A 16,492-nucleotide genomic window follows, 5' to 3' on the forward strand; every position below is an offset into this window, starting at 1 on the left:
CGTTCTACCGCTCTCCGAGGGCGACTATTAGAGTGAATGGGGGTTACACGGAGTTTTTTTCAATTGAACAGGGTACACGTCAGGGCTGCCCTCTCTCTCCGCTCTTGTTTGCATTGTGTATTGAGCCCTTGGCCATCCGCATACGAGAGCATCCAGATTTGAGAGGAGTATGGATTGGGGCTCAGGAACACCGGCTTGCGCTGTTTGCTGATGATGTTTTGTTATATGTGCGTGACCCAGAATTCTCCCTTCCTATCTTGTTAGACATTTTTGCTGAATTTGGTCTGGTGTCCGGTTTTACTGTCAATCCGGATAAGTCGGAACTGTTGGGAATCACCTTGACTGCTGATGATGAACGGGGATTATCGGGGAGATTTCCGTTTCGTTGGGCTTCTGGGGCGCTTAAGTATTTGGGGATTTATATTTCTCGGGATCTTTCTCAACTATACACTTTGAATTATACCCCCATAATTAGACAGATTAGGGCGGATTTACAGCAGTGGTCTGGGCTGTGGCTGTCTTGGTGGGGACGGATAGCGGTTACTAAAATGAATATTCTGCCTCGTTTATTATTTATTTTTCAAACATTGCCTATACCGCTCCCTTCTGTGGTGTTGAAAGAACTTCATGCTTTATTCTTTAAGTTTATTTGGAAGGGGAAACCGCCTCGGATTTCTCGCCAGTGTATGTGGTTGCCTCGTGAGTCTGGGGGGCAAGCGCTTCCCAATTTGTTCTGGTATTATAGGGCGGCGCAGTTGAGAATTTTGTTGGATTGGGATATAGCTGAACAAAAATGTGTAGTCCAATTGGAACAGCAACTAATGGGTAACCGGGTTTTACGATCCTTAATTTGGTCTTCTTTATCAGAACGCGTGGTTTTCAGAACTTTGAGTAATCCTATTTTGACTCACCTCTTGAGGATATGGTGTGAGACGCGGAAGAAATGGGGAGCAGGGATGGTGCCTTCACTTTTGGGGGCGTTGTGTGATGAACCCTTCTTCCCGGTGGGTAGGGAGAGCGCGGTTTTTTTGCGCTGGGAGCGTCTAGGGCTCCGGACATTTTCTGATATCCTTCATAAGGGGATCTTGGTATCCTTTGAAGCTTTTCAGAAGAGTAATGCTTTACCTAAGGGGGATTTTTTGGCTTACTCCCAAACCCGACATTTTATTCAATCACAGGGCTGGATTGGGGAATCGATCAAGTCAAGGGCTCCCTTAGAACATCTGTGGCTTACACTTCGTAGTCTGCCCAAACCCATTTCAGTTCTTTATCAATATTTTCGGGGCTCGGTTATCTTTCACCCTAAATATAAAGACATTTGGGAACGGGACTTGGGGTGTTCTTTTTCGGAGAGGGAGTGGACCCAACTTTGTCTTGAGGTGGGTAAGGCCTCCTCTTGTGTTCTTATACAGGAGAATGCCTACAAGGTGTTTACCAGGTGGTATTATACCCCAGCTAGGTTACATAAAATGTTTCCGGGGTCTTCTGCAATGTGTTGGAGGTGTGGGGGGGCTGTGGGCACATTTCTGCATATATGGTGGGATTGTCTTCCTTTACAAATTTTTTGGAAACGTGTTGTTGGTTGTTTATCCCAATTGTTACAATTTGTGCTCCCGTTGGTGCCAGTGGAATGTTTACTAGGCTTCCATAATGTGTGTGAACATACGTGGCAGACTAAACTCCGCCGGTGGGGACTGGCTGCAGCTAAATGTTTAATTGCTAATCACTGGAAAAGATCTGAGGCACCTGTTATGTTAGAATGGTCTCTGAAATTTCATCAATTGTGTACCATGGAACTTTCCATTGCTAAACGACATGGGCACTATTTTTCATCTATTCGAACTTGGACTGTTATTATGGACAAGATTGATACTTTGGTTTAGGTTTACTGGGGCTGGGGGAATTGGGGGGACTACTGCTGTGGGGATAACTGCCTGAAGGAACAACAGGGAGTTGTCCACTTTGAATGTTTCAGTCTGTTTGGGGAGGGGGGGATTTGGGATTTAATGCAGGGGATATCTATGTATCCATGATGTTTTGTTTCTGCTTTTGTGATTACTGATTTTGATGTCTTTTGATTGTCACATACTGTGGGGTGATTTGTATAACAAAAAACTTTTAATAAAGATATTCAAGTTAAAAAAAAAAAAAAAAAGAAACCATGAAAGGCCTGCAACCTGAACTTTAAAGGAGGCCACTGCCAGGCCTTTGTCTAGGCCCTCCTGAAGAAAAGTCAGGACCACCAAAATGTGAGCCCTCTCAGGCTCCATCTGATCCTTAGCACAACACTATTGGAAAACCTTCCAGGCCTTGGTATAAGAAGCCATAGTAGAGGGTTTCTTCAAGCGCAAAATAATATAGATAACTACATCTGAATAACCGCGTTTCATCAAGGCTGAGTGCTCAAGAGCCATGCCGTAAAACCAAAGCGCTTTAGGTTCTCCATAGGCAATGGCCCCTGACTGAGAAGATATTGATGAAGAGGGAGCCAGAGCTTCTCGACCCACTAAAGGCAGACAAAATCCGCATACCAAGAATGACTAAAAATTCTAAAGCTGATGTTGTTATCCATTTGGGAAGCAATGACCTGGCCAACAACTCCCCACTTGCCTTTTGGGAGCTAGGGGAGGGCTTAAAACCTTTTGTAAAGATTGTAGCTTTCTCTGAAGTACTTCCTGCATGTGGAAAGGGAGAGGAAAGAGTTAATAACACAGAGGACTTCAATAGGTGGCTCAAAGCCTGGTGTCATCAAGAAGGCTTTAGGTATATATGAAGATGGGGAAATACATGGAAGGACAAGAAACTATATTATACTGATGGGCTACATCTTACTACAGCATGAAAAAGAATCCTTGTGGAGAAATTTGGACAATATGTTTATCCCAGGACCTTTTTAACTAGAAGTTTCTAGTTGGCCGCACCGCACGTGCGCGAGTGCCTTCCCGCCCGACGGAGGAGTGCGTGATCCCCAGTTTCTTCGTTTCCGCGGAGCGAAGAAGACGCGTGTGTTTTTTCAACGGCCGTTGAAACCACTTTTTGCCTTCCCGCTCGCGTTTTTTTCCATATTTTTTCTTCTTTTGCCTTCGGGTTTCTTTTTTCTTTGCTTTGTAAAAAAAAAAAAAAAAAAAACTTTGCTTTTTTTCCCCTTTTTTCGATTTTGCCCCGGCGGGGCCTGTTGCCATTATACAGGCCTCGGGGTTCGATTTTGCGGAGGCCGTTTTCCCCTTCATGCCCCCGCAGGTCGGTTTTAAAAAGTGCCAGCGGTGTGCACGCCCGATCTCCCTCACTGACCCACACAATTGGTGTTTGCAGTGTTTGGGTCCGGAGCATTGGGCGGACTCCTGCACCCGCTGTGCCACTCTTCAAAAGAGAACCCTTAAAAACCGAAGAATTCAACAAACTCTCCTCTTCGGCACCGGGTCGGCGATGGACTCCTCGACATCGACAGCGGTACCACAGAAATCGGCACCGTCTACTTCGACACCGCCCGACCCCACATCGGCGTCTCTGGCGCCAGGTAAGCCGGCTAAGAAGCCTTCCTCTTCCCTCGAGCGCCCTCCAACTACGGTGGCGACGCCGACCTTGCCGGCATCGCACCGGTCCCGCAAGCGCTCCGCCCCGATCTCGGTGAGTGCCTCGTCATCGGCCTCCTCATCGCCGGGGCGTGGAGCGGCATCTAAGGAACCGAAGAAAAAGAAAGCGGTTCCGATGCCACCCCTAGATGACCGTATCTCGGCCATCTTAAAGGTTCAACTCCAGGAACAGTTACAGCAACAACTCGAGCACCTGTTGCCCACTATCCTGGCACCGCTCCTTCCGGTACCAGACCGGCCCGAGCCCCGTACCGAACCCCCGGTATCCACCCCTTCGGTACCTATCAACACCTCCATGCCGATTCTTTCGGCTGAGCAGCTTCATACCCATCCAGTGGTTCACTCCCATACCACATCGGATCCTCCTCGGCACCAAGCAGTGCGTCATTCTTCCCGGGACCGGGATCGACGCCGGTCTTCCTCTCCTGGTACCGTTTCGGTGCGTTCTGGGAAATCTTTATCCAAGACCCGCCATACCGCACCTTCCACCCCGGTGTCTCGACATGCACCAGAGGTCCGGGACCCTGACTTATGGGAGGAATCCCCTCTCGGTACCGAGGAGGATCCCTCCTCATCTGATGAGGACCCGTCGGCACCCGATGCCACCTCCAAACCGGAGCAGTCCTCATTTTCTAAATTTCTGAGGGAGATGTCTGCAGCCCTGTCCCTTCCTTTAGAATCTGACTCAAAGAAGTCTCAAGCCTTCCTGGAGGCTTTAGATTTCGAACAACCTCCTAAAGAGTTCCTCAAGCTTCCCGTGCATGACATCCTACGGGAGACTTTTTACAAAAACTGGGAGAATCCCCTTACGGTGCCGGGGGCCCCCCGTAAACTGGACAACCTCTATCGAGTCATCCCTATCCCAGGGTTCGACAAGTCTCAATTGCCCCATGAGTCCCTTCTTGTTGAATCCACCTTGAAAAAGACTCAGGGCTCCAGTGTCTATGCCTCTACCCCTCCTGGCAGAGAGGGTAAGACCATGGACAAGTTTGGCAAGAGGCTCTACCAGAATGCCATGCTGGCCAACAGGGCGAACAACTATTCCTTCCATTTTTCTTTCTATATGAAACATTTGGTCCAACAGCTGTCTGCCCTCCAAAAGTACCTGCCGGAGCGCAAGGTCCCACTGTTCCAGCAGCACATCTCTGGCCTTCTTCAGTTGCGCAAGTTTATGGTCCGCTCGATATACGACTCATTCGAGCTCACCTCCCGTGCCTCTGCCATGGCCGTAGCCATGCGCCGCTTGGCCTGGCTGAGAGTCTCCGACCTGGACATCAACCACCAGGATCGTCTAGCCAATGCCCCCTGTCTCGGGGATGAACTTTTTGGAGAGTCACTGGATTCCACCACCCAGAAACTCTCCGCCCATGAAACAAGGTGGGACACCCTGATCAAACCAAAAAAGAAGGCTCCGCCTGCCCGACCTTATCGACCTCAGTCATCTTATCAGCGCAGGTTCTCAGCCAGGCCACTCAATCCGCCTCCTCAACAACCTCGGCGGCCCCGTCAACAGCAGCACCATGCCCAGGCTCGTTCTCAGGCCACTCAACCCTCCAAGCCTCTTCAGCCTGCTAAGCAATCCCAGCCCTTTTGACTCTTCTCTCCAGGGCATAGCCAGTCATCCACCCTCGCTACCTCTTCCACAACCAATCGGAGGTCGTCTCACCATATTCTCCAGCCGTTGGGAGGTCATCACATCGGACCAGTGGGTCCTCAACATCATCCGCCACGGCTACTCTCTCAACTTCCAGACTCTTCCACCGGACAACCTTCCCGTAGAGTCTGCTTCACACTCATCTCAAACCCCCCTCCTCCTGAGGGAGGTTCAATCCCTCCTCCTTCTCAATGCCATCGAAGAAGTACCTCCAGATCAAAGGGGTCAGGGATTCTACTCCCGCTACTTCCTGGTACCCAAAAAGACGGGAGACCTCCGTCCCATTCTCGATCTCAGGGACCTCAACAAGTGTCTGGTCAAGGAGAAGTTCAGAATGCTCTCCCTTGCCACGCTCTACCCTCTTCTTTCTCAACACGACTGGCTATGTTCCCTGGACCTCAAAGAGGCCTACACTCACATCTCCATCAATCAGAATTCTCGCCGCTACCTGCGGTTCCAGGTGCTGCACCACCACTATCAGTACAAGGTGCTACCGTTCGGCCTCGCTTCCTCACCCAGGGTCTTCACCAAGTGCCTTATAGTGGTAGCGGCCTTCCTCAGGTCTCACAACCTCCAGGTGTTCCCCTATTTGGACGATTGGTTGGTGAAAGCACCTACGTCTCAACTTGTGCTACAGGCTACTCATCACACCATCTCTCTCCTCCACCTCCTGGGGTTCGAGATCAACTACCCCAAGTCGCATCTGCTTCCCACCCAGCGACTTCAATTCATTGGAGCAGTTCTGGACACCACACTAATGAGGGCTTTTCTCCCCTCCGATCGTCAGCGGACCCTGCTCCACCTCTGTCGTCAGGTGCTCATGCATCCCTCCATTCCTGCCCGACAGATGATGGTCCTCCTGGGTCACATGGCCTCGACGGTGCATGTCCTTCCTCTGGCACGTCTCCACCTTCGCACGCCTCAGTGGACTCTCGCCAACCAATGGTCACAGACTACGGATCTTCTTTCTCATCCCATCTCTGTGACATCATCTCTTCAGCAATCTCTCCAATGGTGGTTGAACTCCTCAAATCTTTCCAGGGGTCTACTTTTTCATCTACCCCCTCACTCTATGATCATCACCACGGATGCGTCCCCCTATGCGTGGGGAGCTCACCTAGGAGATCTACGCACCCAGGGACTTTGGACCCCACAGGAGCGTCGTCATCACATCAATTTCCTGGAACTCAGAGCCATGTTCTACGCCCTCAAGGCTTTCCAACACCTCCTCTGTCCTCAAGTCCTCCTCCTGTGCACAGACAATCAAGTCGCCATGTACTACATAAACAAGCAAGGCGGCACCGGATCTCGCCCCCTTTGTTTGGAGGCTCTGCGCATCTGGACCTGGGCCACGGACCGCAATCTCTTTCTCAGGGCGGTCTATATCCAGGGCGAACAGAACTCCCTGGCCGACAATCTCAGCCGCATCCTTCAACCTCACGAGTGGACGTTGGACCCTCCGACTCTGCTCTCCATCTTTGCTCGATGGGGCACTCCGCAGGTGGACCTCTTTGCAGCACCTCACAATCATCAACTGCCCCTCTTCTGTTCCAGACTCTTCTCTCCTCACCGTCTGGCCCCGGATGCATTCCTGCTCGATTGGAGGGATCGGTTCCTGTATGCCTTCCCTCCACTTCCTCTGATGTTGCGGACCTTATCCAAACTCCGCAAGGACAACGCCACCATGATTCTCATCGCCCCTCGGTGGCCTCGCCAACACTGGTTCTCCCTCCTGCTCCAACTCAGCTCCAGGGAGCCCATTCCTCTTCCTGTGTTTCCTACTCTACTTACGCAGCGGCATCAGTCTCTACTGCATCCCAATCTGTCTTCGCTCCACCTGACAGCTTGGTTTCTCTCGGGCTGACCTCTCCAGAGAATCTATCTCAGCCGGTCCGCCTCATCTTGGACGCCTCCAGGAAACCGGCCACCCTCCAATGTTACCATCAGAAATGGACCAGATTCTCCTCGTGGTGTCTCCGGCATCATCAGGAACCCACCTCCTTAGCGGTGGAAACTGTATTGGAATATTTGCTCTCGCTGTCCAATGCTGGCCTCAAGACTACCTCCATCAGAGTCCACCTCAGTGCCATCACTGCGTTTCATGAGCCTATTCTCGGAAAACCCCTCACGGCTCATCCTCTGGTTTCCAGATTTATGAGAGGGCTCTTCAATATCAAGCCGCCTCTCAAGCCTCCTCCTGTCGTCTGGGACCTGAATGTGGTTCTCTCAGCACTCTTGAAACCTCCTTTTGAGCCTCTTGCCACAACTTCGCTCAGGCTCCTTACCTGGAAGGTGCTTTTCCTAATTGCCATCACCTCTGCCAGGAGGGTTAGCGAACTGCATGCACTGGTTGCCGACCCTCCGTTCACTGTTTTTCACCATGACAAGGTTGTTCTGCGTACCCACCCTAAATTCCTTCCCAAGGTGGTCTCGGCTTTTCACCTCAACCAGTCCATTGTGCTGCCCGTCTTCTTCCCTAAGCCTCACTCGCACCCTGGGGAACAGGCGTTGCACACGCTGGACTGTAAGCATGCCCTTGCTTACTACCTTGATCGTACCAGAGCTCACCGTACATCCCCTCAGCTATTTTTGTCTTTCGATCCCAACCGTTTGGGTCGTCCTGTCTCCAAACGGACACTTTCAAATTGGTTTGCTGCCTGTATTGCATTCTGCTATGCTCGGGCTGGTCTCTCACTGGAAGGTGCTGTCACGGCCCACAGAGTCCGAGCTATGGCTGCTTCTGTAGCTTTCCTCCGTTCCACGCCCATTGAGGAAATCTGCAAGGCTGCCACTTGGTCCTCAGTTCACACGTTCACTACTCACTACTGTCTGGATGCCTTTTCCAGACGGGATGGTCACTTCGGCCAATCGGTGTTACAGAATTTATTTTCATGATGGCCAACCATCCCCCCTCCCTCTTTGTTAGCTTGGAGGTCACCCATGTGTTAAGAATATGCTGCCTGCTTGTCCTGGGATAAAGCACAGTTACTTACCGTAACAGGTGTTATCCAGGGACAGCAGGCAGATATTCTTACGTCCCACCCACCTCCCCGGGTTGGCTTCTTAGCTGGCTTATCCTAACTGGGGACCACGCACTCCTCCGTCGGGCGGGAAGGCACTCGCGCACGCGCGGTGCGGCCAACTAGAAACTTCTAGTTAAAAAGGTCCGAACCGAGGGCTCCGTCGGTGACGTCACCCATGTGTTAAGAATATCTGCCTGCTGTCCCTGGATAACACCTGTTACGGTAAGTAACTGTGCTTTCTAGGCGTTTAAACTAGAAGGTGGGGATGGTGTATGTATGAAGGACAATTATTGAGGCCACCCCCAGCAAAAGACAAGATGTGATGGTAGTAAAGACTGCAACATAAACAATATTAGCAACTCACTTCTTAGCATTGCAACAAGAAGCGAAACAAAACAAAAAAATTATACAAAAAAAAAGAGATTGCCACTGAAAAATAGCTGGAAAGCAATGATCACAAACGCTCGCAGTCTAAGCAACAAAGTTCATGATCTGCAAGCCCTGATGTTAGAGGCATACCTGGATATTTTTGCTATCACAGAGACATGGTTCAGTGAATCCCTTGGATGGAATGTAAACATACCGGGATATAATCTTTTTAGGAAGTACAGAGATAGTCAAAAAGGTGTAGGAGTAGCATTCTATGTAAAGATCGATATCCAAGTGACTGAAATGCAAGGGACCTGGGGAGAAGAAGAAGCGATATGGATCGCTCTGAAAAGAGAAGATGGAACTTCTATCTACGTGGGTGTAATCTACAGACCTCCCACTCATTCGCAGAAAATTGATAAAGATCTGATTGCAGATTTCCAAAAGTTTGGAAAGAAAGAAGAGGTGCTGCTGTTGGGAGATTTCAACCTGCTGGATGCGGACTGGAAAGTTTCATCTGCAGAATCAGAAAGCAGTAGGGAGATTGTGGATGCCTTTCAAGAGGCTCTGCTCAGAAAAATGGTGATGGAACCCATGAGGAAAAAAGTGATACTGGATGGTGAGAGTATCGCTAATGTTCGAGTCGGTTTCATATAACAGCTAAAGAGGAGAGTAGCCGCACAAAACTTAAAGTCCTAGATTTCAAACGTATGGACTTTAATAAAACTGGAGAATACTTGAAGAGCTGTTAAGAGAAGTGGAAAAACAGTGGTCTAAGCTGAAAGGAGCAATAAAAATGGCTATGAATCTTTGTATAAAAAAAATAAAAACAAGAGAAAATAAAGGCAAAATTGTTGGTGTTCCTGAAATATATAAAAACCAAGAAGAGGAGTACAGATAGGACTACCAGGTGAAACTGAAAGAAGCCAAGAGAGAGATTCATCTGGTGAAAGCACAGGCAGAAGAGCAAATAGCTAAAAATGTAAAAAAGGGTGACACAAATTTTTTCAGATATATTAGTGAAAGGAGGAAGATGAAAAATGGAATTGCGAAACTAAAAGATGCTATGAACTGATATGTTGAGAGTGATGAGGAAAAAGCAAACATGCTAAGCAAATATGTCTGTTCTGTGTTCTCGGAAGAAAATCCAGGAGAAAGACCGAGATTGTCTGCAAGGTTACACACGAAAATGGAGTAGATTCTGTGCCGTTCACGGAGGAAAGTGTTTATGAACAACTTGAAAAATTGAAGGTGTACAAAGCAATGGGACCGGACAGGATCCATCCCATGATACTGAGGGAGCTCAGCCTCAAAGACATTCTGTTGGGTCCTATAAAAGACTTGTTCAACAAATCTGTGGAGATGGAGTGGTTCCTGGGGATTGGAGAAGAGCAGATGTGGTCCCTATTCACAAAAGTGGTCATAGAGATGAAGCGGTAAACTACAGGCCAGTAAGCCTCACTTTGGTTGTTGCAAAAATAATGGAAGTGTTGCTGAAAGAAAGAATAGTAAAATTCCTAGAATCTAATGGGTTACTGGATCCGAGGCAACATGGCTTTTCTAAAGGTAAATCATTCCAAATTAACCTGATTGAATTTTTTGATTGGGTGACCAGAGAACTGGATCAAGGACATATGTTAGATGTAATTTACTTAGATTTCAGCAAAGCCTTTGACACGGTTCCTCATAGGAGGCTCTTGAACAAACTTGACGGGCTGAAGATAGGACCCAAAGTGGTGAACTGGATTAGAAACTGTTTGACAGAGAGATGCCAGAGGATGGTGGTTAATGGAATTTACTCGGAGGAAGGAAAGGTGAGTAGTGGAGTCTCTCAAGGTTCAGTGCTGGGACCGTTCCTGTTCAATATGTTTGTGAGTGACATTGCTGAAGGCAGGGGTCCCCAAAGTCCCTCCTTGAGGGCCAAATCCAGTCGGGTTTTCAGGATTTCCCCAATGAATATGCATGAGATCTATGTGCACGCACTGCTTTCAATGCATATTCATTGGGGAAATCCTGAAAACCTGACTGGATTCGGCCCTCAAGGAGGGACTTTGGGGACCCCTGGCTGAAGGGTTAAGGAAAGGTTTGCCTTTTTGTAGATGATACCAAGATTTGTAATAGAGTAGACACCGAGGAGGGAGTAGAAAATATGAAAAAGGATCTGCAAAAGTAAGAGGCACTAAAATCGCTTTGGTGGCTATCTTGGATTTCCAAAACCTCTATTTGCCTCAAAACACCTCAATTTAGCTCAAAATCAAGTGGGATGGACTCCTCAGGCCAGGATGCTTCGAATTAATGCCATATTTGTGATGGATGGTGGGCCGAGGGTCGTCCATTTTCCATGTGCCATGCAGCGAGTGAGGGGGGCAGGAGCTGCTGGCTTATCCCCCTCTAATTCCCCTGAGGGTGTTGGTTCCTAGATGACTCAAGTTCCAGGTCAAAAAGCCTGGTTAGAGCAAGGAAAAAGCAATAGTGCATCCCTGGCGAAGTGCAGCTGCACACCTGCCGCAAGACCCCAGAAAGGGACATGGGAGTGATTGCAGGGGCCCTCTGGTCATAATTAATTAATATGACGCATGAAGCTTATTTAATTAACAGCAGCTGCATGGAACCCTTGGGAGTCGCAGTGATGCTTACCCGGGGGGGGGAGGGTATCTTCCCATAAGAGTGCGTCTACCCCATCAGAACCGTGCACAAGAGATGGGGATCCAGTCGGATGAGGACTGGGATGAGGAAGATTCAGTAAATATGCCTTTTCTCTCCTTTATATCAGGTGATTCCACATCATGGGTGGGGGTGGGGAAGGAAGTTGCAGATCCTAATTAGGTGGAGGCCCTGGATTTCAGAAAGGAACTGTTTAAACCCTCAGCACTTTTGGAAATTAATTAAGATAGAGGCTCTCCAAACCTCAGCTATTCAGTACTCGCTCATGAGTAACACTAAGGTTCAGACTACATGCTTTCCCTCTCATTAAGACATTACTAACACGTTAACTGACCACTGGGAAGTCCTGGGAGGGTCCCTTCAGGTGGCCAAGGCCATGGCAAAATTTTATCCATTGTATGCAGCCTTTAACCACCTATTTATTCCACCTGATGGCACAGGTTAACAAGCATACTTCTCTCCCCAGTGAAGGCGGAGTAGTATTGAAAGATACCCAGGACCGCAGGCTGGATTTTATTCTCAAGAGACAATTTGAAGCCATAGCCTCGGGGTTACAGGCAGCAGCATCCTATGTCGCACGTGCTTGCCTCTCCAAGTTTTGCCACAATCTAGAGGCAGTTTCTAATTTTCTGGTGTGGACTATGTAGCAGATGATCTTTATGAGCTATTCAAAATCCATTTGGGGAAGCAGCTGTTCCCCTTGCCCACCTCCTCCCTTCTAGCTATACCTCTGACTAAAAGTGTGTAGTAGAAGAAAAAAACTGATAACATTTTTTAATTTTCTTCCAAAATGGAGATTTTTTTTCCTCATCCTGTACTGCAGCAGATGGCTGAATCTGCGATGGGCAGATCTCGAGATAGGAGGGAGTGGGAGGGAAATATCAAACTTAGTGAAATATTTGGCGAGCGCATGGTTGGAATTCTTTGGCTCCGAGACAGCGGGCAGCCATCCCTTTTGAAAGCTGTTTCTCTCATGTTAAACATCTTTAGCTGATTACAAACGGCCAGAGGCCAACTTGTGCCGAAAACCCAGAACAAACCTGAGGTTGATGGGGAATAACAACATTACCTTACTTCAAGCTGGGCTGTGAATTAAATCAAAAACTGTTTGCTTTTGGCTGTAGGAACAGAGCAGGCGGGATAGATTTAGAATGCTAATAAGATACAGAATTTGGCCTGTTTTCCAGAATCAGATAGATCGTGTGGATCTTAGTATCTTTTAGTTAACTGTGAAAAGATGGAGACCGGATAGCAAGGACTGGCGTCCTATGGTTCCTGAAAAAATTGAGACCACTTGAAATGATACATGTGACTTTTAATTGTCTTTTCTGAGAGTTGCCTATGATAAATGGATCCAGTCCTCGTTTTATTCTGTTGCATGTAGGGACTTGTAGTTCTGATACCTTCCAAAAAAAGGGGGGAAGAGAAGACTTTAATTTCCCTTATGCAATGAAGAGTAAAGCCACAATTAGGTCAGCATGTTCTTTGATGTGGGTGTGGGGTAGGTGATATGCAACAACTGAAGGTATTGACTGAAAAGTACAGACACTTGGGGGCCAGGGTTGGATTTATATATAATCTAGACAAGCTTACCAAACTTGCATTGACATAGTACTGTATATTACTTATTTAAAAAAAATAAATAAATGAGACCTCAGCAGGGGAAGGGGTAAAACGCGGACCTATGGACCTCGCAGATCTAAACCCGTACGGCCTTAAAAATCTGAGGTCCATGTCCCCCTTGTAGTTTCTGTCACTGACAGACCTTGATGAGATTTTAGCACTGACGGATCCGTCTCAGCATAGGGAGGGAAAAGTGTTAGGATCCATCAGCGCTAAAAATCTCTTCGAGGTCTGTCAGAGCCAGAGACTAGTGCTGGAGCGGCAGAGCAGAAGCCAAGAGAGCGGGGACATAGGTTTTGGACATGCTTTATGGAAAAGAAGTCTCCAAACTCCAGCACTAGTCTCTTTCTCTGACAGACCTCGAAGAGATTTTAGCGCTGACGGATCCTAACACTTTTCCCTCCCTAAGCTGAGACGGATCCGTCAGTGTTAAAATCTCATCAAGATCTGTCAGCGACAGAAACTACAAGCGCCACGGACACGGACCAACACGGACCTCAGATTTTTAAGGCCGTACGGGTTTAGATCCGCAAGGTCCGTGAGGTCCGTGTTTTACCCCTTCCCCCTCAGCAGTGACACATAGGGAATCACAGTTTCATCATTGGCCTCCATATTAGAATGCATCTGTGTGCAAATATTACAATCCATCCAAAATTTTCAACACTGTGCTCAAACTATATTAAATTATACATTTTAATTATACTTAACTAAAAAAAGATGACCCATTGCATTGAATGGAGTTTACATAAGCTCCTGCTATTCAAATTGACCAATTATAAAAAATCTTTTGAGTAATCAAAGCGATCTACAACTTGGGATCTCACATTACAAGGGGCCTCATGCATTTAAATTTTTTCAGTGAAGTATTGTCAGTAATGAAAATTCTACTATAACATCATAATTGTTATCCTTATTTGGGATGGGCTATCAGGATTGATGGATGATCAAAAATCCAGGCCTGGCATGCAAGATCCCTTCATGAACTGGGTCACTTGGCAGCTCTGAGCTGCTATAGATGTGCTCATGTTTTCACCTGTGCCTGCAACCTGGGCTTGTCCTATGCTCAAATGAAAAGAATCAAGGAATTAACACTAGATTTTAATCAGAGACTGCGACTTTGAACCTTGAAACAGGCTCTTATGTGCCACTGTTTATGAACTGTAGTTAATTCCACTTTACACTCAAGCAGTAGATTCTACCTCCTCAAGATAGAACACAGAAAGAGGCGACCTGTGGTGCTCAGTCTTTTACAGAATCACGGTTTGGACATCATAACCCACCTTTTTTAATCATTGTCTGTGACTTTGAACTGAATTATTTCAAAATAAGACCTCCTGAAGCAGGCCTTAGGGCCGAAACACATACATATTGGGTCTTGTACATGAATAAAAGATTGAGCACCACAGGTCGCCTCTTTTGTTTTTTCTGTGTTAATTTCACTTTAACCATATTTCAGACCATTTTAAAAGTTGTCTCTTTTTTTTAAAATCTGATATGTCAAATAATAATAATAAAAAAAGCTTATGAGATCACTGTGCCAGTGGGGACTCAAGCAGGGGTCTATCAGATCAGTGGACCTGTGACTGTGAAGGGAAAAGGGGATGGAATTTGATATGCTTCCTTTCTGTGGTTTAATATCAAAGCAGTAGACAGGTATTTATTTTGTACCTGGGGCTATAAAGGGTTAGGTGACTTGCCCAGAGTCACAAAGAGCTGCAGAGGGCTTCAAACCCAGTTCTCCTGGTTCTCGGGCAACTGGATTAACCATTAGGCTACTCCATATGTCCTAGAAATCAAGTTTCATTAGTTCCGGGTGGAATGTCTTTAAATATGTATGAATTTTGATTGCAGGCCTCGGGTCCTGTTGGACCACCCTCAGCTTTCTCTGTGTTGGATCTTTTCTCCAGCTTCTGCAGCAACATTGTCAAGTCTGCCAGAAATATCATCTCCTCCACCTGGACCTATTTCCTGCAGGCTGATAATGGCAAGGTGGAGGTGATCCAGGTAAAAGGGATTCTTGCTGGCTGTACCTGTTTTCATGGTTTTGACACTTCCCAACTTGAATCCACTCCCACCCCCAAATGAAATGCTAAAAGCAAAGAATTCCTGCAAAAAGGTATAGACAGCTGTATAGACCCATTGGAAACTGATCTACACAAGTTGGGGCTGTCACTCTGATTGATATCTCTCTAGTGCTGCCAGCAGGGCAGGATTAATCTTTTGATGGGTCCTAGACACCTAACAAGTACATTGGGTCCCTCAGCCCTGCCCTGCCCGTGGCTCCGCCCCTAACCCTGCCCCCACCTTTCACCCATTTCCTTATCACACTATCACACAACATGGCAATCTGCAATAAACAACAACTACTATTAGGGATACTATACCTATTATGCTCTAAATGCTGGGGCAATGAAGACAACCCCCCCCCAACCTATGCACACCTACCCTATCTCCTGGCTCAGACCAGTCGAACTAACTAAGCCCTCCAACCCTCTCCAACTCCTACACAACCAGCCAAAACAAGACCTTCATCAAATCACAGTTCTAAATACCACCCGCATACACCGCAAACCTCACAGGAACAAGATCTGCAACAGAAACACAAAAAAACTAACATATTCTGAAATCCCTACAGCAAACAGTTACGAAAACATTAAGGGATACTACCTAAATACCCGTTCCATGAGAAACAAAGCCCACATAATATATGATTGGATTCTACAAACAAAACCGGATCTCCTGTTTCTGACAGAAACATGGATGAACTCCGACACTGACACTATCATGAAAGAAATCCTACCTCAGGGATACAAAATCATCCCACTATCAAGAAACTGGAAAAAAGGAGGAGGACTAGCGATCATCCTAAAAGAACACTTCAACTACATCAAGACCGACTCCAAATCGTCAGAAAACCTTGAAATACTAACTTGCAAAATCACTAACGCACAGTTAGAAGAATCATTAATTACAACTTTGTTCTATATCCCACCCAAAAAATGGTCAAACGCTAAAGAGGAATTCACCGAATTCCTTACCTTATCCACCCTAAAAGGATCATATAACCTGCTTCTGGGAGACATCAGCACTCACCTAGAGCAAAAGACTAAACCAGAAATAACTGAAATCGCCAACTTCCTAATGTCACTGGACTTTCCAAATCCAGACGCAGAAATAACCCATGAAAAAGGACACAAACTAGACTTAATCACCTTCTCCCACAAAGAAACAATAGATCCCAAAATACAATATTACCCAGGACCCTGGGAAAAATGCATCTGGTCAGACCACTACATTGGCAAATTCAATCTACACTGGCTAAAACAGAATACACAGCAAAAACACAAAAACATCAACACGAACACAATAACCAGCCGGGGCATTATTAACCCAATCGAATTTTGGACCCACTACGAGTTACATCCCATAACCAAAGAAATTCAGAATTTCCCTACAAGATGGGAAACTTACAGCAAAGAACTCCTAGACCAAATAGCACCATATAAAACATACAAAAAGAGAAATAGACCGCCAAATGAATGGTTTGACAGTGAACTACTAACCAC

The 16,492-nt window shown here is 46.9% G+C and overlaps 1 protein-coding gene across 1 annotated transcript in view; it reads left to right on the forward strand.

Moving 5' to 3' along the window:
* TMEM59L (transmembrane protein 59 like) overlaps positions 1–16,492 on the forward strand; it is a 62,799-nt gene that overhangs the window by 27,361 nt on the left and 18,946 nt on the right. Inside the window, exon 4 of the mRNA XM_033957027.1 lies at positions 14,778–14,930. Within this exon, the coding sequence (XP_033812918.1) occupies positions 14,778–14,930 (153 nt within the window). The remainder of the gene's footprint in view (positions 1–14,777; positions 14,931–16,492) is intronic.

The sequence above is a fragment of the Geotrypetes seraphini genome, chromosome 8 (assembly GCF_902459505.1).
Source record: "Geotrypetes seraphini chromosome 8, aGeoSer1.1, whole genome shotgun sequence".
Classification (NCBI taxonomy): Eukaryota; Metazoa; Chordata; class Amphibia; order Gymnophiona; family Dermophiidae; genus Geotrypetes; species Geotrypetes seraphini.